The sequence below is a fragment of the Nyctibius grandis genome, unplaced genomic scaffold (genome assembly GCF_013368605.1).
Source record: "Nyctibius grandis isolate bNycGra1 unplaced genomic scaffold, bNycGra1.pri scaffold_103_arrow_ctg1, whole genome shotgun sequence".
Taxonomy (NCBI): Eukaryota; Metazoa; Chordata; class Aves; order Nyctibiiformes; family Nyctibiidae; genus Nyctibius; species Nyctibius grandis.
The window spans coordinates 1-25,930 of NW_027167479.1; the positions used below are offsets into that span (position 1 = coordinate 1).

Below are 25,930 nucleotides of genomic sequence, written 5' to 3' on the forward strand. Positions count from 1 at the left end.
GGGGACACGCCCACCGATAGGCCACGCCCCCCGCCTTGGCCACGCCCCCCACAGGGTGGCCACGCCCCCTAGAGGGTGGCCACGCCCCCTAGAGCTTGGCCACGCCCCCCATAGACCCCCCCCCACTCTCTGTCCCACCCCCGGCTTTGGCCCCGCCCCCTCCCCCCTCTGTCCCCGCCCCCTCCCCCAAACCCCGCCCACCCCCCTCGCCCCGCCCACCTGCACCCTCCCGTCCAATCCCGCGCTGATCACGCCCCCGGGGTGGGGCGCGAGGCCCGTGACGGGGCCCGAGTGGGCGGAGACCGACCAGAGCCTGTGGGCGGGGCGAGGGGGGGGGGCGGGGCTTAGAGGCCACGCCCACCCCCGAGGCCACGCCCACCCCACAGACCACGCCCACCCTACAGGCTCAGCAGCGCCCCCTATCGCGACATAGCGCCCCCTATCGCGATAGTAGCGCCCCCTAGCGCCCTATAGCGCCCCCTATCGCGACATACCGCCCCCTATCGCGACATAGCCCCCCCATAGCGCCCCCTACCGCCCTATAGCGCCCCCTATCGCGACAATAGCGCCCCCTATCGCGATAGTAACGCCCCCTATCGCCCTATAGCGCCCCCTATTGCCCTATAGCGCCCCCTATCGCGACAGTAGCACCCCCTATCGCCGCGATAGCGCCCCCTATTGCCCCATAGCGCCCCCTATCGCCCTATAGAGCCCGCTATCGCGACAATAGCGCCCCCTATAGTCACGATAGCGCCCCCTATCGCGACAATAGCGCCCCTATCACCACCATAGCACCCCCTATTGCCCTATATCGCCCCCTATCGCGACAATAGTGCCCAATATCGCGACAATAGCGCCCCCTATCGCCTCCCCCCTGCCCCACAGAGCCCCCTATCGCCACAATAGCGCCCCCTATCGCGACAATAGCGCCCCCTATAACCCTATAGCGCCCCCCATCGCCCCCTATCGCGATAGTAGCGCCACCTATCGCCACGATAGCGCCCCCTATCGCGACAATAGCGCCCCCTATTGTCTCGATAGAGCCCCCTATCGCGACAGTAGCGCCCCCTATCGCCCTATAGCGCCCCCTATCGCGACAGTAGCGCCCCTTAGCGCCCCAGTAGCGCCCCCTATCGCCTCGATAGCGCCCCCTATCGCGACAGTAGCGCCCCCTATCGGTCCCTATCGCGATAGTAGCGCCCCCTATCGCCACGATAGCGCCCCCTATCGCCACGATAGTGCCCCCTATCGCGACAGTAGCGCCCCCTATCGCCCCCTATCGGCCCCTATCGCGACAATAGCGCCCCCTATCGCGATAGTAACGCCCCCTAGCGCCCCAATAGCGCCCCCTATCGCCCTATAGCGCCCCCTATCGCGACAGTAGCGCCCCCTATCGCCCCCTATCGCGACAGTAGCGCCCCCCGGCGGTACCGGGCCCCGTCGAGGCGCCGCCGCAGCTCCAGGCCGCCCCCGGCCCCGCCCAGCGCCACCAGCTCCTCCCCCAGCGCCGCCACCGCCCGCAGCGCCCCCACCTGGCCGGGCACCTCCTGCACCACCTGCGGGGGGGGGACACCAGTACGGACCAGTACGGGCCAGTATGGGCCACTATGGGCCAGTACGGGCCAGTATGGACCAGTACGGGCCAGTATGGGCCACTATGGGCCAGTATGGGCCAGTACGGGCCAGTAGGGATCAGTGTGGGCCAGTACGGGGCAGTACGGGCCAGTATGGACCAGTATGGACCAGTACAAATCAGTATGGGCCAGTATGGACTGGTATGGACCATTACAGACCAGTATGGGCCAGAAGAGACCAGTACAGGCCAGTATGGACCAGTATGGGCCAGTACAGAGCAGTATGGACCAGTATGGACCACTATGGGCCATTATGTACCAGTACAGACCAGTATGGACCAGTATGGGCCAGTACGGTCCAGTACAGACCACTATGGACCAGTATGGGTCAGTACAGGCCAGTACGAACCAGTACGGGCCAGTATGGGCCAGTATAGATCAGTACGGACCAGTACGGGCCAGTATGGGCCAGTACGGACCAGTGTGGGCCAGTACCGACCAATATGGACCAGTATGCGCCAATACAGACCAGTATGGACCAGTATGGACCAGTACAGACCACTATGGACCAGTACGGACCAATATGGACCAGTATGGGCCAGTATGGGCCAGTATGGACCAGTACAGACCATTATGGACCAGTGTGGACCAGTAAGGACCAGTATGGACCAGTACAGGCCAGTATGGACCAGTACGGACCAGTACAGGCCACTATGGACCAGTATGGACTAGTACGGGCCAGTATGGACCAGTACGGACCAGTATGGACCAGTACGGACCAGTACAGACCAGTACAGACCAGTACAGACCAGTACAGACCCGTACGGACCACTATGGCCCAGTATGGACCCGTATGGCCCAGTATGGACCAGTATGGGCCAGTACAGTCCAGTTTGGACCAGTATGAACCATTATGGGCCAATACAGAACAGTACGGACAAGTACGGACCAGTACAGGCCAGTATGGGCCAGTACGGACCAGTACGGACCAGTATGAACCAGCACAGACCAGTATAGGCCAGTATGGACCAGTACGGACCAATACAGACCACTGTGGACCAGTATGGGCCAGTTTGGACCAGTACAGGCCAGTATGGGCCATTATGGCCCAGTAAGGACCAGTATGGACCAGTACGGGCCAGTACAGACCAGTATGGCCCAGTATGGCCCAGTACGCCCCCCCGTACCTGCCCGGTGCCCACGTGCACCCACTGGGCTCCGCCCGACTCCGCCCCCAGCAGGGCCCAGCGCCGGGAGGGGCTCAGCGCCAGGCCCCGCCCCCGCGGCCCCGCCCACACCGTCAGCCTATGGGGGGAGAGGGGCGGGGCTAAGGGGGGGGCGGGGCCTCCTACTGCCCCACAGCGCCCCACAGCGCCCCCCCAGCCCCATAGCGCCCCATAGCGCTGCCCCATAGCGCCCCATAGAGCCCCATAGCGCCCCATAGCGCCCCCCACAGCCCCATAGCGCCCCCCCAGCCCCATAGCGCCCCCTACTGCCCCATAGAGCCCCCCAGCCCCATAGCGCCCCATAGCCCAGCCCCATAGCGCCCCACAGCGCCCCCTACTGCCCCATAGCGCCCCCCTGCCCCATAGCGCCCCATAGAGCCCCCTACTGCCCCATAGATCCCCCCAGCCCCATAGCGCCCCCTACTGCCCCATAGCGCCCCCCTGCCCCATAGCGCCCCATAGAGCCCCCTACTGCCCCATAGATCCCCCCAGCCCCACAGCGCCCCCTACTGCCCCATAGCGCCCCCCTGCCCCATAGCGCCCCATAGAGCCCCATAGCGCCCCCTAGTGCCCCATAGATCCCCCCAGCCCCATAGCGCCCCACAGCGCCCCCCCCGCCACATAGCGCCCCATAGCGCCCCCCTGCCCCATAGATCCCGCCCCATAGCGCCCCACAGCGCCCCACACCTGGGCGGGGGCCGGGTCCCCGGCGGGGGGTGGGGGCAGAGGAGGAGGCGGTGGGACGTGTGGGGCAGGAGGCGGGAGATGTGGGGCAGGAGGGGACATGTGGGGCCGGCGTTGGCCACCTCCTGGGCCAGCCCCACGGCGAGGGCCCGGGGCCCCCTAGGGAGGGGCTCCTGCCCCATAGCGACATCCTGCCCCATAGCGAGGGGCTCCTGCCCCATAGCGCCTCCATCCTGCCCCATAGCGAAGGGCTCCTGCCCCATAGCTCCTCCATCCTGCCCCATAGCGAGGGGCTCCTGCCCCATAGCGCCTCCATCCTGCCCCATAGCGAGGGGCTCCTGCCCCATAGCGCCTCCGTCCTGCCCCACAGCGCCCCAGTCCTGCCCCATAGCGGCGTCTTCCTGCTCCAGCCCCACAAGTGCGTCCACCACGGCCTCCACCTCGTCCAGCCCCACGGCGCTGACGGCCCCACGGAGCTGGGCCTCACCTGGGGGGAGGAGATGGGGGGGGACTTATGGGGCAGGGGGGGGGACACGGGGGGGGGGTCTGCCCCATAGAGAGACCTCGGGGACCCCCCTGCCCCATAGCGACCCCCCTGCCCCATAGCGACCCACAGAGATCCATAGAGACCCATGAAGCTTCTCCTGCCCCATAGCGCCCCCTACTGCCCCATAGCGCCCCATAGCGCCCCATAGAGACCCATTAAGGCCCCCCCAGCCCCATAGCGCCCCCTCCTGCCCCATAGCGCCCCCTACTGCCCCATAGCGCCCCATAGAGACCCATGGAGACCCTCCTGCCCCATAGCGACCTCCCTGCCCCATAGCGACCCACAGAGACCCATAGCGCCCCCTCCTGCCCCATAGAGACGCCTCCTGCCCCATAGCGCCCCATAGAGACCCCTGGAGACCCCCTCTGCCCCATAGCGACCCCCCTGCCCCATAGCGACCCATAGCGCCCCACATAGACCCATAGCGCCCCCTCCTGCCCCATAGAGACGCCTCCTGCCCCATAGCGCCCCATAGAGACCCACAACGAACCTCCTGCCCCATAGCGACCCCCCTGCCCCATAGCGACCCACAGAGACCCATAGCGCCCCCTCCTGCCCCATAGCGCCCCCCCTGCCCCATAGCGCCCCATAGAGACCCACAACGAACCTGCTGCCCCATAGCGACCCCCCAGCCCCATAGCGACCCACAGAGACCCATAGCGCCCCCTCCTGCCCCATAGAGACTCCCCTGCCCCATAGCGCCCCATAGAGACCCCTGGAGACCCCCTCTGCCCCATAGCGCCCCCCCAGCCCCATAGCGCCCCATAGAGACCCATGGAGACCCCCTCTGCCCCATAGCGCCCCCCCAGCCCCATAGCGACCCATAGAGACCCATAGAGACTCCCCTGCCCCATAGCGACCTCCCTGCCCCATAGCGCCCCATAGAGACCCATAGAGACCCATAGAGACCCATAGCGCCCCCTACTGCCCCATAGCATACTCCCTGCCCCACAGAGAGGCCTCCTGCCCCATAGCGCCCCATAGAGACCCATGGAGACCCCCCTGCCCCATAGCGACTTCTCTGCCCCATAGCGACCCATAGAGACCCCAGAAGACCCTTCTGCCCCATAGCGCCCCCCCTGCCCCATAGCGCCCCCTACTGCCCCATAGCAACCTCCCTGCCCCATAGAGACGCCTCCTGCCCCATAGCGCCCCATAGCGCCCCACATAGACCCATAGAGAACCCAGAAGACCCCCCTGCCCCATAGCGACCCCCCTGCCCCATAGCGCCCCATAGCGCCCCACATAGACCCATAGCGCCCCCCCCTGCCCCATAGCGACTCCTCTGCCCCATAGCGCCCCATAGAGACCCATAGAGACCCTCCTGCCCCATAGTGACCCATAGACACCCATTAAGGCCCCCCCCAGCCCCATAGCGCCCCCTCCTGCCCCATAGCGCCCCATAGAGACCCATGGAGACCCCCCTGCCCCATAGCGACTTCTCTGCCCCATAGCGCCCCCCCAGCCCCATAGAGACCCATAGAGATGCCAGAAGACCCCCCTGCCCCATAGCGCCCCCTCCTGCCCCATAGCGACCCCCCTGCCCCATAGCGCCCCATAGAGACCCACAACGAACCTCCTGCCCCATAGCGCCCCCCCAGCCCCATAGCGCCCCATAACGCCCCATAGAGACCCCTGGAGACCCCCCCAGCCCCATAGCGCCCCCCAGCGCCCCCCACTCACGCAGCAGCCGCACGCTGTGGGGCAGCGCCCCGATGACGCCGTGGGTCACGTGGGCCCCCAGGAACCCCCCGTGGCGCAGCAGCGCCCACAGCGGCCCCCAGAGCCCCGCCTCCGCCTGGGGGGCGGGGCCGCGTCAGGACACGCCCCCCTGCCCCATAGCCACGCCCCCTGCCCCAGAGACACGCCCCCTGCCCCATAGCCCCGCCCCCTGCCCCATAGCCACGCCCCCTGCCCCATAGATGCCACCCCCAGCCCCATAGCGTGGCCCGAAGCCCCGCCCCCTAGCCCCGCCCCCTCGCTGTAGCCACGCCCCCCCGCCCCATAGCCACGCCCCCAGCCCCATAGCCACGCCCCCAGCCCCATAGCCACGCCCCCTGCCCCATAGCCACGCCCCCAGCCCCTTAGCCACGCCCCCTGCCCCATAGCCACGCCCCCAGCCCCATAGCCCCGCCCCCAGCCCCATAGCGTGGCTCAAAGCCCCGCCCCCTGCCCCATAGCCCCGCCCCCTGCCCCATAGCCCCGCCCCCCACCCCATAGCCCCGCCCCCTGCCCCATAGCCACGCCCCCTGCCCCATAGATCCGCCCCCAGCCCCATAGCCCCGCCCCCGCCCCTTAGCCCCGCCCCACCCCATAGCCCCTCCCCCTCCCTTAGCCCCGCCCCCTGCCGTAGCCCCGCCCACCAGCAGCCGCGGCCCCGCCCCCAGGCTCTCCCCGTCGGCCCCACGGAACAGCCCCTCCCCCCCCGGGTCTGCGGCGGCCACGGCGACCCCGGGGGGGGGGGGGGGGGGGAGGGGTCACGTGGGGGCTGGCCACGCCCCCTCCCCCATAGGCCACGCCCACACCCCATAGGCCACGCCCACACCCCATAGGCCACGCCCCCTCCCCCAGAGACACGCCCCCTGCCCCATAGAACCCCGCCCCCACCCCCTTAGCCCCGCCCCCTCCCCTTTAGCCCCGCCCACTCCGCCTTTAGCCCCGCCCACTCCGCCCTTAGCCCCGCCCCCTTTAGCCCCACCCCCTTTAGTCCCTCCCCCCTTATCCCCTCCCCCATTGGCCCCTCCCCCCTTTAGCCCCGCCCCCACCCCTTAGCCCCTCCCCCGCCCCTTTAGCCCCTCCCCCATTGGCCCCACCCCCTTTAGCCCCGCCCCCCTTAGCCCCGCCCCCTCCCCTTAGCCCCTCCCCCATTGGCCCCTCCCCTTTAGCCCCGCCCCCTTTAGCCCCGCCCCCCCTTAGCCCCGCCCCCTCACCCGCCAGCACCCGCCTCGCCTGCCCCTTCCACCAATCCCAGCCCCGCCTCTCCTTAAGCCCCGCCCCTCCCTCCCCCGCAAGCCCCGCCCCTTCCGGCCGGGGGCGGAGCCTGGCGCAGGCCCGGCGCAGGGCGGGGCCGGGCAGGTGGAGGCGGGCGGTGGGCGGGGCCAGGGCGGCGCCGCAGGCGTCCAATAGCCTGCGAGAGGGGGCGGGGCTTAGCCTCGGGGGGGGGCGTGGCCTCGCTCCGAGGGGGCGTGGCCTCGGGGGAGGGGGCGTGGCCTCACCAGCGCAGGTCCCACAGCAGCTCCCATGATGCTCCGGGCTCCGGGGAGGGGGCGGAGCCTTCCAGAAGCTCCGCCCACGTCGCCGAGGCCCCGCCCACCCGTGGCCACGCCCCCAGGACGGCCAGGAGCTGCCCCTCCCCCAGGCCTGCGCGGAGGGGGCGGGGCTTAGCGGGAGGGGGCGGGGCTTCACCCTAAGGGGGCGTGGCCTCGCTCTAAGTGGGCGGGGCTTAGCGGGAGGGGCGTGGCCTCGCTCTAGGGGGCGTGGCCTCGCTAGGGGGCGTGGCCTCGGCCCCAGATATGGGCCACGCCCACCCCTGGGGCACCCCCATATATGGACAGGTGGGCGGAGCCTCTTCCCCTCCCCCCCTTCGTGCCCATATATGGCGCTGTGGGCGGGGCCAGCTGCCCCCATGGGCCGAATCGCCTTATAAGGCGCGGTGGGCGGGGCTTAGGGAACCCCGCCCCTATGAGGCGGCGTGGGGCGGGGCTAACACCCCCCATATGGTGATTATATGGTGATTATGACCATATATGGTGATGATGCCCATATATGGTAATGAGGGCCGTATATGGGTGTAGGAGGGGGCGTGGCTCACCGTGGGGGGCGGAGTCGATGGCAGCCAATGCCAGGCGGAGGGCGGGGCCGTGCCGGGCCTCCAGGCGCTCCAGGATCCTTCCCAGCAGCCCTTGCAGCGAGGGAGGCTCCGCCCCCAGGAAGGCGTCGAGCTGCGGGGGGGGCGGGGCTTAGCGAGGGGGCGTGGCCTGAAGGGGGCGGGGCTTAAGGGGGAGGGGGCGGGGCTTACGTCGTCGTGGGTGGCGAAGGCGCAGAGGTCGGCCAATAGGAGCTTGAGGTAGAGCGGGTGCTTGGCCCCGCCCTTCGCCAGCACCCGGCGCATCTGATTGGACGAGAGGGCGGGGGGGGGCGTGGCCACGCAGAGAGGGGGCGTGGCCAATGTATGGCCCCATATAGGGGGGTGGGGGGCTCAATTAGGGGGTAATTAGGGGGTAATTAGGGGCGGGGAGTTGATTAGGGGGGTTAATTAGGGGTGGAGAGTTAATTAGGAGGTTAATTAGGGGCGGGGCTTAATAGTTAGGAGTTAATTAGGGGTGGAGAGTTGATTAGGGGGGTTAATTAAGGGTGGAGTTTTAATTAGGGGGGTTAATTAGGGGATGGGGGTTGATTAGAGGGGTTAGTTAAGGGTGGAGAGTTAATTAGGGGGATTAATTAAGGGTGAAGAGTTAATTAGGGGGTCAATTAAGAGCAGGGGGTTAATTACGGGGGTTAATTAGGGGTGGAGAGTTCATTACGGGGGTTAAATAAGAGCACGGGGTTAATTACAGGGGTTAATTAAGGGTGGAGAGTTAATTAGGGGGGTTAGTTAGGGGTGAAGAGTTAATTAGGGGGGTTAATTAAGGGGTGGAGAGTTGATTAAGGGCGTTAATTAAGGGTGGAGAGTTAATTAGAGGGATTAATTAAGGGTAAAGAGTTAATTAGGGGGGTTAATTAAGAGTAGGGGGTTAATTACGGGGGTTAATTAGCGGTGGAGAATTAATTAGGGGATTAATTAAGAGCAGGGGGTTAATTAGGGGGGTTAATTAAGAGCAGGGGGTTGATTACGGGGGTTAATTAGGGGTGGAGAGTTCATTACGGGGGTTAATTAAGAGCAGGGGGTTAATTACAGGGGTTAATTAAGGGTGGAGAGTTAATTAGGGGGGTTAATTAAGGGTGGTGTTGACTAATTAGGGGGTAATTAAGGGCAGAGAGTTAATTACGGGGGCTAATTAGGGGCGGGGCTTATTGATTAGGGGGTAATTAAGGGTGGAGGATTAATTAGGGGGGGTTAATTAGGCCTTACCTGGGCGGGGCCGAGGCTCCGCCCCCTTGCGCGAAGCTCCGCCCCCACGAGGCGGGCGCGGTCGCGGGGGGGGAGGGGCCCCAGGGGCACCCGCGTGGCCCCGCCCCAGCGGGGGCCCAATCGGAGCGCGGGGGGCGGGAGGGCGGGGCCGTCGGCCGCGCTGAGCACCAATGAGACGCGCTGGGGGGCCACATGCCCATATATGGTCAATAAACCCCTCTAGACCCGCCCACACGCCCATATATGGTCAATAAACCCTTTAGCCCCGCCCACATGCCCATATATGGTCACAAACCATTTAGCCCCGCCCACATGCCCATATATGGTCACCCACCCCTTTAGCCCCTTCCATACGCCCATATATGGTCACCAAACCCCTCTAGGCCCTCCCACATGCCCATATATGGTCGCCAACCCCTTTAACCCCGCCCACACGCCCATATATGGTCACCACCCCCTCTAGCCCCGCCCACATGCCCATATAAGGTCACCAACCCCCTTTAGCCCCTCCCACATGCCCATATATGGTCAATAAACCCCTTTATCCCCGCCCACACACCCTATATGGTCACTGGGTCCCTTTAGCCCCTCCCACATGCCCATATATGGTCACCAACCCCCTTTAACCCCTCCCACATGCCCATATATGGTCAATAAACCCCTTTAGCCCCTCCCACACACCCATATATGGTCACTGGGTCCCTTTAGCCCCGCCCACATGCCCATATATGGTCACCAACCCCTTTAGCCCCGCCCACATGCCCATATATGGTCAGTAAACCCCTTTGTTCCCCCCTCATGCCCATATATGGTCACAAACCCCTCTAGCCCCGCCCACATGCCCATATATGGCCCGTACCGGGGGCAGCTCGTCCGGCAGCCAATCGAGTCGCGGGGCCCCGCCCTCCTGCAGCGCCTCGGCGTCGTCCAATAGGAGGACGAGCCGCCCCCCCCCCCGGGGGCGGGGCCAGCAGCGCCCCCAGGCGGCGCCGCAGCTCCCGGTAGGGGGCGGGGCCAGAGGGGGCGTGGTCGGGGGAGGGGGCGTGGCCTCGGATCGCAGCCAATTGGGCGCAGAGGCCGGCCAGGGCCACGCGGGCATCCGATTGGTCGGGCCGCGCCCCCGCGAAGTGATAGGCCACGCGGCAGCGGGGGAGGGGCCGGGCCCCGCCCACCGGGGGGGGAGGGGCTTCCTCCAGCGCCCGCACCAGCGCCGCCTGCCGGGGGGGCGGGGTCAGGCCACGCCCACATCACCATATATGGTCATACAGGACATTAAGCCCCGCCCACACCCTTTAAGCCCCTCCCACATCCCCATATATGGTCATCAAGCCCCTCCCACACCCATTTAAGACCCTCCCACACCCCCATATATGGTCATTAAGCCCCTCCCACACCCCTCAAGCCCCGCCCACATCACCATATATGGCCATAAGCCCTCCCAGCCCCTCTAAGCCCCTCCCACATCTCCATATATGGTCATACAGGATCAAGCCCCTCCCACGCCCCATATATGGCCAGCAGGCCCCTCCCACCCCTCTAAGCCCCGCCCACATCACCATATATGGTCATACAGACCATTAAGCCCCTACCACACGCCCATATATGGCCATTAAGCCCCTCCCACCCCCTCTAAGCCCCTCCCACATCCCCATATATGGTCATTAAGCCCCTCCCACACCGCCTCAAGCCCCACCCACATCCCCATATATGGTCACACAGGCCATTAAGCCCCTCCCACATCTCCATATATGGTCATACAGGCGATTAAGCCCCCCCACACCCCTCAAGCCCCTCCCACATCCCCATATATGGTCATACAGGGGATCAAGCCCCCCCACACACCCATATATGGTCATTAAGCCCCTCCCACCGCCTTTAAGCCCCTCCCACATCCCCATATATGGTCATGCAAGTGATTAGGCCCCTCCCACACCACCATATATGGTCATTAACCCCCTCCCACCGCCTTTAAGTCCCTCCCACATCACCATATATGGTCATACAGGCCATTAAGCCCCTCCCACACACCCATATATGGCCATTAAAGCCCCTCCCGCCCCCTCTAAGCCCCTCCCACATCCCCATATATGGTCACCCAGGCGATTAAGCCCCTCCCACATCCCCATATATGGTAATACAGGCGATTAAGCCCCTCCCACACACCCAAGCTCCACCCACATCCCCATATATGGTCATACAGGCGATCAAGCCCCTCCCACATCACCATATATGGTCATACAGGCCATTAAGCCCCTCCCACACGCCCATATATGGTCATTAAGCCCCTCCCACACCATTTAAGCCCCTCCCACATCACCATATATGGCCATTAAGCTCCTCCCATCCCCAAGCCCCTCCCACATCCCCATATATGGTCATACAGGCCATTAGCCCCTCCCACATCACCATATACGGCCACTAAGCCCCTCCCACATCACCATATATGGTCATATAGGCCATTAAGCCCCTCCCACATGCCTTAAGCCCCTCCCACATCCCCATATATGGTCATACAAGCGATCAAGCCCCTCCCACCCCTTTAACCCCCGCCCACATCACCATATATGGTCATACAGACCATTAAGCCCCTACCACACGCCCATATATGGCCATTAAGCCCCTCCCACCCCCTCTAAGCCCCTCCCACACCCCCATATATGGTCATACAGGCCATTAAGCCCCTCCCACACCCCCTCAAGCCCCTCCCACACCCCTTTAAGCCCCTCCCACATCCCCATATATAGTCACACATGCCATTAAGCCCCTCCCACATCACCATATATGGTCACTAAGCCCCTCCCACCCCCTCTAAGCCCCTCCCACATCCCCATATATGGTCATTAAGCCCCTCCCACACCCCAGCCCCTCCCACATCCCCAAGCCCCTCCCACCCCCTAAGCCCCTCCCACATCACCATATATGGCCATTAAAGTCCCTCCCACACCCCCTCAAGCCCCTCCACATCCCCATATATGGTCATACGGGCGATTAAGCCCCTCCCACATCACCATATATGGTCATACAGGCCATTAAGCCCCTCCCACAAGCCCATATATGGTCACCAAGCCCCTCCCCCCCGCCCCAGGCCCCGCCCCCTCACCATGAAGAAGCTCCGCCCACTTCCGGGCTGGCCGGTGACCAGGAAGCGCTGGCCCCGCCCCCCGCGGACGGCCGCCGCCGTGGCCACCAGGAGGCGGGACCGGGCCACGAACGCCCCCTGCTGATTGGCCACGAAGGCGGCCTGCGGCGAGGGCGGCGGCGCCCCCTGGCGGGCGGCAGGGGCCAATCAGAGCCATCGGGGGGCGGGGCTTGGGCCGGAAGGGAAGGGGGCGGGGCCTCACCGACAGGAAGTGACGTCGCAGCTGGGCCCAGACGTCCGTCACCACCTGCTCGACCAATCCCTCGAGGGCGCCGGCCGTTGAGCCCGCCCACCGGCAGGTGTAGCTGGGTTGGGGGCGGGGCTTGTTAATTAGGGGGTAATTAGGGGCGGGGGGTTGATTAGGGGGTTTAATTAGGGGCGGGGCTTATTAATTAGAGGGTAATTAGGGGCGGGGGGTTGATTAGGGGGGATAATTAAGAGCAGGGGGTTAATTACAGGGGTTAATTAGGGGTGGAGAGTTAATTAGGGGGGTTAATTAAGAGCAGGGAGTTAATTATGGGGGTTAATTAGGGGTGGGGCTTATTAATTAGGAGGTAATAAGGGGCAGGGAGTTGATTAGAGGAGTTAATTAGGGGTGGAGAGTTAATTAGGGGGGTTAATTAAGGGTAGAGAGATAATAAGGGGGGATAATTAGGGGTGGAGAGTTAATTAGGGGGGTTAAGTAAGAGCAGGGGGTTAATTATGGGGGTTAATTGGGGGTGAAGAGTTAATTTGGGGGGTTAATTAAGGGTGGAGGGTTGATTTGGGGGGTTAATTAAGGGTGGTGTTGATTAATCAGAGGGTAATTAAGGGCAGAGAGTTTATTAGAGGCTTTAATTAGAGAAAGGGTTGACTAATTAGGGGGTAATTAAGGGTGGAGGGTTAATTAGGGGGGTTAATTATGGATGGGGTTGGGGAATTAAAGGGTAATTAAGGATGAAAGGTTAATTAGGGGAGTTAATTACGGTCGGATCTGGTGGATTAGCGGGTAATTAAGGGCGGGTGGTTAATTAGGGGGGTTAATTAGGGTTGGAGAGTTAATGAGGGGGATTAATTAAGGGAGCTGCTGATTAATTAGTGGCTAAATAATGCTGGAGGGTTGATTATGGGGGTTAATTAGGGGTGGGATTGATTAATTAGGCATAATTAAGGGTCATGGGGTAATTAGGGGGGTTAATTAGGGTCGGGGTTGGTTAATTAGGGGGTAATTAAGGGTCTAGGGTTAATTGGGGGGGTTAATTAGGGTCAAGGTTGCTTAATTAGGGGGTAATTAAGGGCAGGGCCTTCATTAGGGGTGTTAATTAGGGCTAATTAGGGCTAATTAGGGTTAATTAGGGGGGCGGTACCTGCGCACGGCGGCCACGCCCGGGTGGCCAATCAGGAAGCTCTTCAGGGCGGCCATCTTGGCCGCCGCCTCCGCCGACTCCGCCTCGTAATCGCCGCGGTAACGAGCCGGCACCTCCCTGCGCCCCATTGGTCAGCGCCGGCCACGCCCCCCCGGCCCCAAACCCCGCCCCCTCCCCTGAGCCACGCCCCCATGCCCATATATGGTCATCAACCCCCTTTAGCCCCGCCCACACGCCCATACATGGTCAATAAACCCCTTTAGCCCCGCCCACACGCCACCATACGGCCATTAAGCCCCTCCCACACCCATCAAGCCCCGCCCACATCACCATATATGGCCATTTACCGCAGGAAGGCGGGGTCCCGTATGTAAATGAGGGCCGGAAGGGGCGGGGCTCCGGGCTCCCAGCGCTCCAGGAAGGTTCGGAGCTCCAGTTCGGTCACCGAGCACCCGGGGGGGTCGAACTGCTTAATTAACGCTAATTAATGCTAATTAACTCTTATTTATTATAATTTATTCAAATTTATGCTGATTGGGGAGGGTGTGGCCGAGCGCCGGTGGCTCCACCCACCTCTGGGAGCGTCTAGAGGGTAATTAGGGGGTGGGAGGGGGTAATTAAGGGTGTTAATTAGCGGTGGGGTTATTAATTAGGGGGTAATTAAGGGTGTGGGGTTAATTAGGGGGGTTAATTAAGGGAGTTGTTGATTAATTAGGGGGTAATTGAGGGTGGAGGGTTAATTATGGGGGTTAATTAAGGGTGGGGTTGATTAATAAAGGGGTAATTAAGAGTGTGGATGGTTAATTAGGGGTTTATTTCGGGGTGGGGTTAATAAGGGGGTTATTAAGGGTGAAGGGTTAATTAGGGGGTTAATTAGGGGTGAAGTTCATCATTTAGGAGGTAATTAAGGGTGGGGAGTTTATTAGTGGGGTTAATTAGTGGTGGGGTTGGTTAATTAGGGGGCAATTAAGGGCGGAGCAATAATTAGGGTGTGGAATTAAGGGTGGGGAGCAAATTAGGGGGGTTAATTAGGGGTGGGGTTGATTAATTAGTGGGTAATAAAGGGCAGTGGGTTAATTAGAGGTGTTAATTAGCAGTTGGGTTGGCCAATTAGGGGATAATTAAGGGCTGAGGGTTAATTAAAGGGGTTAATTAGTGGTGGGGGTGATTAATTAAGAGGTAATTAAGGGTGGGGAGGGTTAATTAGGGGGTAATTAGGGGTAGGGTTAGTTAATTAAGGGGTAATTAAGGATGGAGAGGGTTAATTAGGGGGTAATTAGGGCGGGGCCTTAATTAGGGGTGTTAATTAGTGCTAATTAGTGCTAATTAAGCACTCACCCCCTGGGGCACGTGCCCGTAGCGCTCCCCCAGCACCCCCACGATGACGTCACAGCGCGAGACCTCCTCCAGGCACCGCGTCACCCGCCTGCCCATATATGGGCATCGACCCCTTTAGCCCCGCCCACATGCCCATATATGGTCATAAACCCTTTAGCCCCCCCCCACATGCCCATATATGGTCACCAACCCCCTTTAGCCCCTCCCACACACCCATATATGGTCATAAACCCCTTTAGACCCGCCCACATGCCCATATATGGTCACCAACCCCCTTTACCCCCCTCCCACATGCCCATATATGGTCATTAACCCCCTTTTGCCCCTCCCACATGCCCATATATGGTCATCAACCCCTTTAACCCCTCCCACTTGCCCATATATGGTCATAAACCCCCTTTATCCCCTCCCACATGCCCATATATGGTCATCCACCCCCTTTATCCCTGCCCCCATGCCCATATATGGTCATCAACCCCCTTTAACCCCTCCCACATGCAATCATAAACACTTTAGCCCCTCCCACATGCCCATATATGGTCATCCACACCCTTTAGCCCCGCCCCCATGCCCATATATGGTCATTGACCCCCTTATCCCCTCCCCCATGCCCATATATGGCCATCAACCCCCTTTAGCCCCTCCCACATGTCCATATATGGTCGCTGGGTCCGTTTAGCCCCTCCCACATGTGGCCATAAACAATCTTTAGCCCCTCCCACATGCCCATATATGGTCATTAATCCCCATTAACCCCTCCCACATGCCCATCAACCCCATTATCCCCGCCCACATGCCCATATATGGTCACCAACCCCCTTTAGCCCCTCCCACATGCCCATATATGGTCACAAACGCCATTATCCCCTCCCACATGCCCATATATGGTCATTAATCCCCATTAACCCCTCCCACATGCCCATCAACCCCATTATCCCCGCCCACATGCCCATATATGGTCACCAACCCCCTTTAACCCCTCCCACATGCCCATATATGGTCACAAACCCCATTATCCCCTCCCACATGCCCATATATGGTCATTACTCCCCTAGCCCCGCCCCCATGCCCATATATGGCCGCACCCGCGCTCCTCGGCCCCGGCCACGCCCCACCGCAGCTCCACCCCAGTCACTCCCAGTCCGTGGGGGGCTCCCAGTTGCCCCAGGCGGGGCAGGGCCGCCCGCGCCAGCGCCCCCCGCTCCGCCCCCAGGTCCCGGAAGGGCGACGACACGAACACCCGCACGCGGCGCCACGGCCTGCGGAGAAACCAGTAGCCCCCAGTAGCTCCCAGTAGCCACCAGTAGCCCCCAGTAGCCACCAGTGACCCCTGATCCCAGTATATCCCAGTATATTCCAATAGATACCAGTAAATCCCAGCAGTTCCCACCCCCACAAAGGCCACCCCGTGTCCCAGTAGCTCCCAGTAGCTCCCAGTAACACCCAGTAGCCCTCAGTAGCCACCAGTAACTCCCAGTACCCCCAGTAACTCCCAGTAGCTCCTAGTAGCCCCAGTAGCCCCCAGTAGCCCCCAGTAGCTCCCACTAACCCCCAGTAGCCCCCAGTAGCTCCCAGCAGCCCCCAGTACCCCCCAGTAGCCCCAGTAGCTCCCAGTAACCCCCAGCAGCCCCCAGTAACCCCCAGTCGCCCCAGTAGCCCCCATTGCCCCCAGTAGCCCCCAGTAGCCCCAGTAACCCCAAGTAGCCGCAGTAGCCCCCAGTAGCTCCCAGTAACTCCCAGTAATTCCCAGTAGCCCCAGTAGCTCCCAGTAGCCCCAGTAACCCCCAGTAGCCACAGTAGCCCCCAGTAACCCCCAGTAACTCCCAGTAGCTCCCAGTAGCCACCAGTAGCCCCCAGTAGCCACCAGTGACCCCTGAGACCGGTAGATCCCAGTAGATCCCAGTATATCCCTGTAGATCCCAGTAAATCCCAGCAGATCCCACCCCCTTAAAGGCAACGCAGTGTCCCAGTAGCTCCCAGTAACTCCCAGTAACGCCCAGTAGCCCCCAGTAGTGGCCCAGTGACCCCAAGCCCAGCAGATCCCATTATATCCCAGTATGTCCCAGTATATCCCATCAGATTCCACCACCTTGAAGGCCAACCGGTGTCCCAGTAGCTCCCAGTAACTCCCAGTAGCTCCCAGTAGCTCCCAGTAGCCCCAGTAACTCCCAGTAACCCCCAGCAGCCCCCAGTAACTCCCAGTAACCCCCAGTAGCCCCCAGTAACTCCCAGTAACCCCCAGAATCCCCTAGCAGCCCCCAGTAACCCCCAGTAACCCCCAGTAGCCCCCAGCAGCCCCCAGTAACTCCCAGTAACCCCCAGTAGCCCCAGTAGCTCCCAGTAGCCCCAGTAACTCCCAGTAGCTCCCAGTAACCCCCAGTACCCCCAGTACCCCCCAGTAACCCCCAGTAGCCCCAGTGCCCCCAGTAGCCCCAGTAAATCCCAGTAGCTCCCAGTAGCCCCCAGTAGTGGCCCAGTGTCCCCTGACCCCAGTAGCCCTCAGTAGCCCCCAGTAACTCCCAGTAACCCCCAGTAGCTCCCAGTAACTCCCAGTAGCCCCCAGTAGTTCCCAGTAGCCCCCAGTAGCTCCCAGTAGCCCCCAGTAACCCCCAGTAGCCCCCAGTAACCCCCAGTAACTCCCAGTAACTCCTAGTAACCCCCAGTAGCTCCCAGTAACTCCCAGTAACCCCCAGCAGCCCCCAGTAACTCCCAGTAACCCCCAGTATCCCCCAGCAGCCCCCAGTAACCCCCAGTAACCCCCAGTAGCCCCCAGCAGCCCCCAGTAACTCCCAGTAACCCCCAGTAGCCCCAGTAGCTCCCAGTAGCCCCAGTAACTCCCAGTAGCCCCCAGTAACCCCCAGTACCCCCAGTACCCCCCAGTAACCCCCAGTAGCCCCAGTGCCCCCAGTAGCCCCAGTAAATCCCAGTAGCTCCCAGTAGCCCCCAGTAGTGGCCCAGTGACCCCTGACCCCAGTAGCCCTCAGTAGCCCCCAGTAACTCCCAGTAACCCCCAGTAGCCCCCAGTAACTCCCAGTAGCCCCCAGTAGCCCCCAGTAACTCCCAGTAGCCCCAGTAACTCCCAGTAACCCCCAGCAGCCCCCAGTAACTCCCAGTAACCCCCAGTAGCCCCCAGTAACTCCCAGTAACCCCCAATATCCCCCAGCAGCCCCCAGTAACTCCCAGTAACCCCTAGTAGCCCCCAGTAGCCCCCAGTAACTCCCAGTAACCCCCAGTATCCCCCAGTAGCCCCCAGTAACTCCCAGTAACCCCCAGTATCCCCCAGCAGCCCCCAGTACCCCCCAGTAACCCCTAGTAGCCCCAGTGCCCCCAGTAGCCCCAGTAAATCCCAGTAGCTCCCAGTAGCCCCCAGTAGTGGCCCAGTGACCCCTGACCCCAGTAGCCCTCAGTAACCCCCAGTAACTCCCAGTAACCCCCAGTACCCCCAGTACCCCAGTAGCCCCAGTAGCCCCCAGTAGCCCCCAGTAACCCCCAGTAACTCCCAGTAGCCTCCAGTAACTCCCAGTAACCCCCAGTAGCCCCCAGTAACCCCCAGTCGCCCCAGTAACCCCCATTGCCCCAGTAGCCCCCAGTAGCCCCAGTAACCCCCAGTAGCCGCAGTAGCCCCCAGTAGCCCCCAGTAGCTCCCAGTAGCCCCCAGTAACTCCCAGCAGCCCCCAGTAACCCCCAGTAGCCCCCAGTAACGCCCAGTAGCCCCCAGTAAACCCCAGTAGCCCCCAGTAACTCCCAGTAGCCCCCAGTGCCCCCAGTAGCCCCCAGCACCCCCCAGTAGCCCCCAGTAGCCCCCAGTAACGCCCAGTAGCCCCCAGTGCCCCCAGTAGCCCCCAGCAGCCCCCAGTACCCCCCAGTAGCCCCCAGTACCCCCCAGTACCCCCCAGTAGCCCCCGGTGCCCCCTGGTGGCCGCTCACCCAATGGCCGGCGGCGGGGGCGGGGCCTGCGGGTCGCCGGTGGGCGGGGCCAGGGGCGGGGCCGGGGGCGGGGCCAGCCCGTAGCGGGCGGGGGCGGCCTCGACCTCGGCCAGCAGGTGGGCGGGGTCACCCTCGGCCAATAGCCTGCGGGCGGGGGGGCGGGGTCAGAGCAAGCCACGCCCCCCGTGACGTCAGCAACCCTTAGCCCCGCCCACATGACGTCAGAACCCCCTTGGCCCCGCCCACCTGAGCACCGATTCGTTGAAGCCGGCCAGGGTGAGGGTGTCGCCGCGGGACGACCAATGGAGGCTGGAGGGGAGGGGGCGGGGTCAGCGGAGGCCACGCCCACCGCCGGGGAGGGGGCGGGGCTTGGGGAGGGGGCGGGGCTTAAGGGAAGGGGCGGGGCTTGGGATTAAGGGGGCCTATGGGAGGGGGCGTGGCCTATGGGGGTGGCTAAAGGGGCGTGGCCTATGGAAGGGGGCGTGGCTTATAGGAAGGGCGCGGCCTGAGGGGGCGTGGCCTATGGGAGGGGGCGGGGCTTGGGGAAAGGGGCGTGGCCTAAGGGTAAGGGGGCGGGGCTTAGCGGCAACAGGGGGTCTATGGGAGGGGCGTGGCCTATGGGGGCGTGGCCTATAGGAGGGGGCGTGGCTTATAGGGAAGGGCGCGGTCTGAGGGGGCGTGGCCTAAGGGAAAGGGGGCGGGGCCTGGGAATAGGTGGTCTTGGGGGGGCGTGGTTTGGAGGAGGGGGCGGGGCTTGTGGGGAAGGGGCGTGGCTTAATGGAAAGGGGGCGTGGCTTGGGATTAAAGGGGTCTATGGGAGGGGGCGTGGCCTATGGGGGTGGCCCAAGGGGGCGTGGCCTAAGGGAAAGGGGGCGTGGCTTGGGGATGAGGGTGTCTATGGGAGTGGGCGTGGCTTGTGGGGGCGTGGCTAACGGGGGTGACGTGCCCCAGGGGGCGTGGCCTAATGGGGGCGTGGCCTATAGAGAGGGGCGTGGCCTAAGGGGGAGCAGTCTCTAGGAGGGGGCGTGGCTTATATGGAGGGCGTGGCCTAAAGGGGGCGTGGCCTTAGGGGGCGTGGCTAGTGGAGAGGGGGCGTGGTCACAGAGGGGGCGTGGCACACGGGGGGCGGGGCGTTGTGGTTCTTAAAGGGGCAGGCGCCCATATATGGGGTGGGGAAGGGGATGGGTGGCCGGGAGGGGGCGGGGCTTGCTGGGAGGGGGGGCGTGGCCACGCGGGGGGGCGTGTCCTCACGGCGAGGGGCGTGGCGTGACGTTGACGAATCGCAGGGGCCGTTGCTGGAGGCGGCGCAGGCAGGCCAGCGCCTCCCCCGCCCCCGGAAGCTCCGCCCCCGGGCTCAGCACCAGCAGCGTCTCCACCTATGGGAGGGCGGGGCTTAGGGGGGGCGTGGCCACAAGGGGGGCGTGGCCACGAGGGGGCGTGGCCACGGAGGGGGCGGGGCTTACCTCCTCCCCGCGCTCCACCAGGTCCCAGAGGACGTCGCTCAAGGTGCTGGTGACGTCATCGGGGGGCGGGGCCTGAAGGGGGGCGAGGCCACGCCCACCGCGTAAGCCACGCCCACCCCCTTAAGCCCCACCCACCCATAAGCCCCAACCATAAGCCCCGCCCACATAAGACCCACCCACCCCTTAAGCCCCGCCCCCTCAAGCCCCTCCCACCCCTTAAGCCCCGCCCCTTAAGCCCCTCCACCTTTAAGCCCCTCCCACCCCCAAGCCCCGCCCACCTCTAAGCCCCGCCCACCCAACAAGCCCCTCCCACTCCAAGCCCCACCCACCCCCTTAAGCCCCGCCCCTAAACCCCGCCCCTTTAAGCCCCATCCGCCCTTAAGCCCCGCCCATTCCCTAAGCCCCGCCCACCCCTAAGCCCCGCCCACCCATTAAGCCCCACCCCCTAAGCCCCGCCCACCCCCTTTAAGCCCCGCCCACCCCTAAGCCCCGCCCACCCCAAGCCCCGCCCCCTTAAGCCCCGCCCACTCCCCAAGCCCCTCCCACCCCAAGCCCCTCCCACCCCTTAAGCCCCACCCCTCTAATCCGCTCCCACCCCTCTAAGCCCCTCCCACCCCTTAAGCCCCGCCCCCTTAGGCCCCGCCCCCCCAAGCCCCGCCCCTCACCGCCAGGCTCCGCCTCAGGGCTCCGGCCGCCTCCAATAGGCTCCCGGGGGGGGGGGGGCGGGAGGGGGCGGGGCCGGCCCCGCCCATAGAGCAGCAGCGACCCCGCCTCCGCCCGGCCCCGCCCCAGCAGCGCCAGCAGCACCGCCCCCTCCAGCGCCTGATTAATTAATTACCGTTAATTAATGATTATTAATTAACAATTATTAGTGGTTTGGGGGTCACTAATGGCCATTTTAGGGTTATTAATGGCCATTTTGGGGTAATTAGAGCCTCATGCAGCGCAATTAATTAACCCTGTTGTAATTAATCAACTATAGGCTAATTAATTAACTCCCCTTGGGGCAATTAATTACCCCCCCCGTGTCATTAATTACTATTTTGGCGTCATTAATGGACATTTTTGTGCTTATTAATGGTCATTTTGGGTAATTAGAGCCACTTCTAGGGCGATTAATTAACCCTGGCTTCATTAATTACCATTATAGTGATTAATTAGTCACTCCAGGGGTCATTAATTAACACCTTGGGGTCATTAATGGCTATTTTGGGGTCATTAATGGCCATTTTGGGGTCATTAATGGCAATTTTGGGGTAATTAGAGCCTCATGCAGTGCAATTAATTAACCCTGTTGTAATTAATTAACTATAGACTAATTAATTAACCCCCCTTGGGGCAATTAATCAACCCCTCGGGTCATCAATTACTATCTTGGGGTCATTAATGGCCACTTTGGGGTCATTAATGGCTATTTTGGACTAATTAATCACTATTTTGGGGTAATTACACCCTTTTGCAGGGCAATTAATTAACCTTATAGGAATTAATTAGACCCCCTTAGGTCAACTAAGGTGTCATTAATCACCATTTTGGGGTCATTAATTACTATTTTGGGGTCATTAATGGCAATTTTGGGGTAATTAGAGCCTCATGCAGTGCAATTAATTAACCCTGTTGTAATTAACCAACTATAGACTAATTAATTAACCCCACTTGGGGCAATTAATTACCCCCCTGGGGTCATTAATTACTATTTTGGGGTCATTAATCGCCATTTTTGGGCTCATTAATGGCCATTTGGGGGCATTAATTGTTATTATAAGGTCACTTCTAGGGCGATTAATTAACCCTGGCTTCATTAATTACCATTATAGTGACCAATTCGTCACTCTTGGGGTCATTAATTAACCCCTTGGGGTCATTAATGGCCATTTTGAGGTCATTAGTTACTATTTTATGGTCATTAATGGCCATTTTTGGGTTTATTAACGGCCATTTTAGGGTAATTAGAGCCTCTTATGGGGCAATTAATTAGCCCTATTGCAATTAATCAACTATAGGTTAATTAATTAGCCCCCCTTGAGGCAATTAATTGCCATCACAGCTCATTAATTACTATTTTGGGGTTATTAATGGCTATTTTGGGGTTATTAATGGCTATTTAGAAGTAATTAATGGCCATTTTGGGGTCATTAATTGCCATTTTGGGGCATTAATCCCTAATTAGGGGTTATTAATTACCCTCCCCTCGTTAATTACCCACCTTGGGGTCCCCCTCGCCCCGCAGCAGCACCCAGGTGGCCCCCGGCAGCCGCGGGAGGTCGTTGGCCGCCACGAGGGCGGCGCTGGCCAGGGCCGAGAGCAGCTCCGGGGGGGGCGGCGGCGGCCTGGGGGGTAATTAGAGACCGTTAATTAACTAATTAGTTAATTACCCCCTCAATTCATTACCCCTGCGAGGCCCCGCCCCCTTTTAATTGGCCCCTGGCCCTTTAAGAGCCTCAATAGTTGCCCCATCCCCCTTATTTACCCCCTTAATTAATCTCCCCACCCTTAATTACTGCCTCAATTAATCACTCCACCCCTTATTTAATTTTAATTAATCAACCCGCCCTTAATTAACGCCTTAATTAATCTCCCTACCTCTTAATTACCCCCTTAATTAGCCCCTTACCCCTTAGTTATCATTTAATTAAGCTCATTAGTCAACCCCAATTAACTAATTAGCTCCATTATTTAACCCAAATCAATTAACCAACCCTATTAATTAAACCAAATCAATTAATCAACCTCATTTATTAACCCCAATTAACTAATTAAACTCATTAATCAACTCCAATCAATTAATTAACCCCAATTAATCACTCACATTAATTAACCCCATTAATCAAGCCCAATCAACTAATTAACCTCATTAATTAAGCCCAATTATTGAATTAACCTCATTAATTCGCCCCAATTAACTAATTAGCCCCATTATTTAACTCCAATCAATTAACCAACCCCATGAATTAACCCAAATTAATTAAATAACCTCATTTTTTAACCCAAATAAATTAATCAACCTCATTTATTAACCCCAATTAACTAATTAACCTCATTAATCAACTCCAATCAATTAATTAACCCCAATTAATCACTCAAATTAATTAATTAACCCCATTAATCAACCCCAATCAACTAATTAAACTCATTAATCAACCCCAATCAACTAATTAACCTCATTAATTAACGCCAATCATTATTAACCTCATTAATTAACCCCAATTAATTAATTAACCTCATTAATTAACCCCAATCAATTTAGCAACCCCATTAATTAACCCAAATTAATTAAACAACCTCATTTTTCAACCCAAATAGATTAATTAACCTCGTTAATTAACCCCAATTAACTAATTAACCCCCATTAATTGACTCAAATCAATTAATTAACCTCATTTATTAACCCCAATTAATTAATTCACCCCATTAATTAACACAAATTAATTAATTAACCTAATTAACCACCCCAATCCATTAATTAACCTCATTTATTAACCCCAATCAATTAATTAACCCCATTAATTAACACCAACTAATTAATCACCCCCTTAATTACTCACCTCCCCCGGGGGCGTCGTCTCCCTCCTCCACCTGCGGGGGGGGGGGGGGGGGGTCAGAGGGGGCGTGGCCACCGCCAGGGGGCGTGGCCTTCCCGGAGGGGGCGTGGCCTGGGGGGAGGGGGCGTGGCCTAAGGGAGGGGGCGTGGCCAGGGGAGGGGGCGTGGCCTCACCGCGGGGGGGCGGGGCCTCCAGCAGGGCCTCCCGCGCCCGCAGGAACCGCGACGGGGGGAGGCAGCTCCCGGCGATGGCGGCCTGTGACGTCATAGGGGGGCGTGGCCAGGCGTTAGCCCCGCCCCCCCTTAGCCCCGCCCCCTCCCCCCCTTTAGCCCCGCCCCCACCGGGTCCCGCAGCCGTCCCATGATCCTTTGCAGCGCGGGGGGGCCCAGCCCCGCCCCCAGCAGCCCCCGCAGGTTCCGCAGCAGCGCCAGCAGCGGCACCGCCCCCGCGCCTGGGGTCAAAGGGCAAAGGTCAAAGGTCAGGGTCAAAGGTCACGGCCAAGGGGTCATGGGGTCACTCAGGGGTCACACGAGGGGTTATGGGGTCACTCAGGGGTCATGGGGTCACGGTGTCACACAAGGGGTCAGGGGGTCACACAAGGGGTCACGGGGTCACGGGGTGACTCAGGGGTCATGGGGTCACTCAGGGGTCATGGGGTCACTCAGGGGTCACAGAGGGGTCACGGGGGCACAGGGGGTCATGGGGTCACTCGGGGGTCACGAGGGGTCACAGGGGGTCATGGGGTCACTCAGGGGTCACGGGGTCACTCAGGGGTCACTCAGGGGTCATGGGGTCACTCAGGGGTCACAGAGGGGTCACGGGGTCACAGAGGGGTCACAGAGGGGTCAGGGGGTCACTCAGGGGTCAGGGGGTCACGAGGGCTCACACAAGGGGTCATGGGGTCACACAGGGGTCACAGAGAGGTCACGGGGTCACAGAGGGGTCATGGGGTCACTCAGGGGTCACTCAGGGGTCACAGAGGGGTCATGGGGTCATGCAAGGGTCAAGGGGTCACCCAGAGGGATTTGGGGTCACAGAGAGGTCACGGGGGGTCACAGAGGGGTCAGGGGTCACAGAGGGGTCACAGAGGGGTCACGGGGGGTCACCACCGACCAATCAGGCGCTCCCAGGTCTCCCGGGGGGGGATGCCGGCCGCCCCTCCCCCGCTGAGCGCCCGCTCCCACGTGAGGGGGGGGGGGAGGCGCCAGCGGCCCCGCCCATCCGGGGTCCTGCGGGGGGGGGTCAAAGGTCAACCGGAAGTGGGGGGGGAGGGGCGGGGGGAGGGGCTAAGGGGGTGGGGGAGGGGCTAAAGGGGGTGGGGGCGGGGCTAAAGGGGGTGGGGGAGGGGGAAAAGGGGGGATTAAAGGGGTGGGGGAGGGGAAATGGGGTGGGGGCGGGGCTTAGGGGGTGGGGGCGGGGCTAAGGGGGGTGGGGGCGGGGCTAAGGGGGGGCGGGGCTACCTGTGGGCCAGCAGGGGGCGCACGGTCTCCGGGGGGTGCCGCAGGTGGAGGCGGCGCACGAGGGAGCGGAGGGAGAAGAGGGAGGGGGGGAGGGGCGGGGGGGGCGGGGCCGGCTGGGGGGGGGGAGGGGCGGGGGGGCGGGGTCAGGGCCGCGGAGCCCCGCCCCCACCCCCTTAGCCCCGCCCCCACCCCCTTAGCCCCGCCCCCTCCCCTTTAGCCCCGCCCCCACCCCTTAAACCCTTCCCCCACCCCCCTTTACCCCTCCCCCACCCCCTTTATCCCCCCTTTAGCCCCGCCCCCACCCCCTTTAGCCCCGCCCCCACCCCTAACCCCGCCCCCTTTAGCCCCGCCCCCTCCCCCCTCCAGCCTCGTTCTCACCTTCCGGCCCCTCCCCCACCGGCGGTGGCTCCGCCCCCTTCGGGGGGGGGGGAGGGGCAGGGTCCGGGCACGGCGACGCTGGGGGGGGGGGGGGCGGGGCTAAATGGGGTGGGGGCGGGGCTAAAGGGGAGGGGGAGGGGCTAAAAGGGTGGGGGCGGGGCTGGGGGCGGGGCTAAAGGGGAGGGGGAGGGGCTAAGGGGGTGGGGGAGGGGCTAAAAGGGGGGATAAAGGGGGT

The 25,930-nt window shown here is 61.4% G+C and overlaps 2 protein-coding genes across 3 annotated transcripts; both read right to left on the reverse strand.

The window, feature by feature from the left end:
- Positions 1-219: 219 nt before the first annotated feature.
- On the reverse strand, positions 220-6,478 carry LOC137677247 (uncharacterized; the record flags this gene model as incomplete). Its single annotated transcript, XM_068424531.1, has 6 exons — positions 6,395-6,478; positions 5,715-5,829; positions 3,488-3,971; positions 2,762-2,879; positions 1,432-1,556; positions 220-313 (listed from the first exon to the last, which is right to left on the reverse strand). Coding segments are annotated over exons 3-6 (723 nt in total), but the record flags the coding sequence as incomplete, so codon positions are not given.
- Positions 6,479-6,976: 498 nt separating this feature from the next.
- On the reverse strand, positions 6,977-22,602 carry LOC137677242 (telomerase protein component 1-like). 2 transcript variants are annotated; one of them, XM_068424525.1, is made up of 18 exons: positions 22,522-22,602; positions 20,981-21,137; positions 20,316-20,387; positions 20,104-20,228; positions 19,099-19,161; positions 18,853-18,996; positions 16,011-16,184; positions 14,926-15,013; positions 13,935-14,053; positions 13,588-13,704; positions 12,444-12,546; positions 12,203-12,367; positions 9,962-10,316; positions 9,103-9,282; positions 8,050-8,142; positions 7,843-7,972; positions 7,247-7,391; positions 6,977-7,158 (listed from the first exon to the last, which is right to left on the reverse strand). In XM_068424525.1, exons 2-18 carry the CDS (start codon positions 21,065-21,067, stop codon positions 7,015-7,017), a joined length of 2,304 nt encoding a protein of 767 aa, XP_068280626.1. In that variant the 5' UTR covers positions 21,068-21,137; positions 22,522-22,602; the 3' UTR covers positions 6,977-7,014. The 2 variants fall into 2 exon arrangements, with proteins under 2 accessions (XP_068280626.1, XP_068280627.1); XM_068424526.1 differs by lacking the exons at positions 6,977-7,158; positions 7,247-7,391; positions 7,843-7,972; positions 8,050-8,142 and adding an exon at positions 8,156-8,982.
- Positions 22,603-25,930: the final 3,328 nt, after the last annotated feature.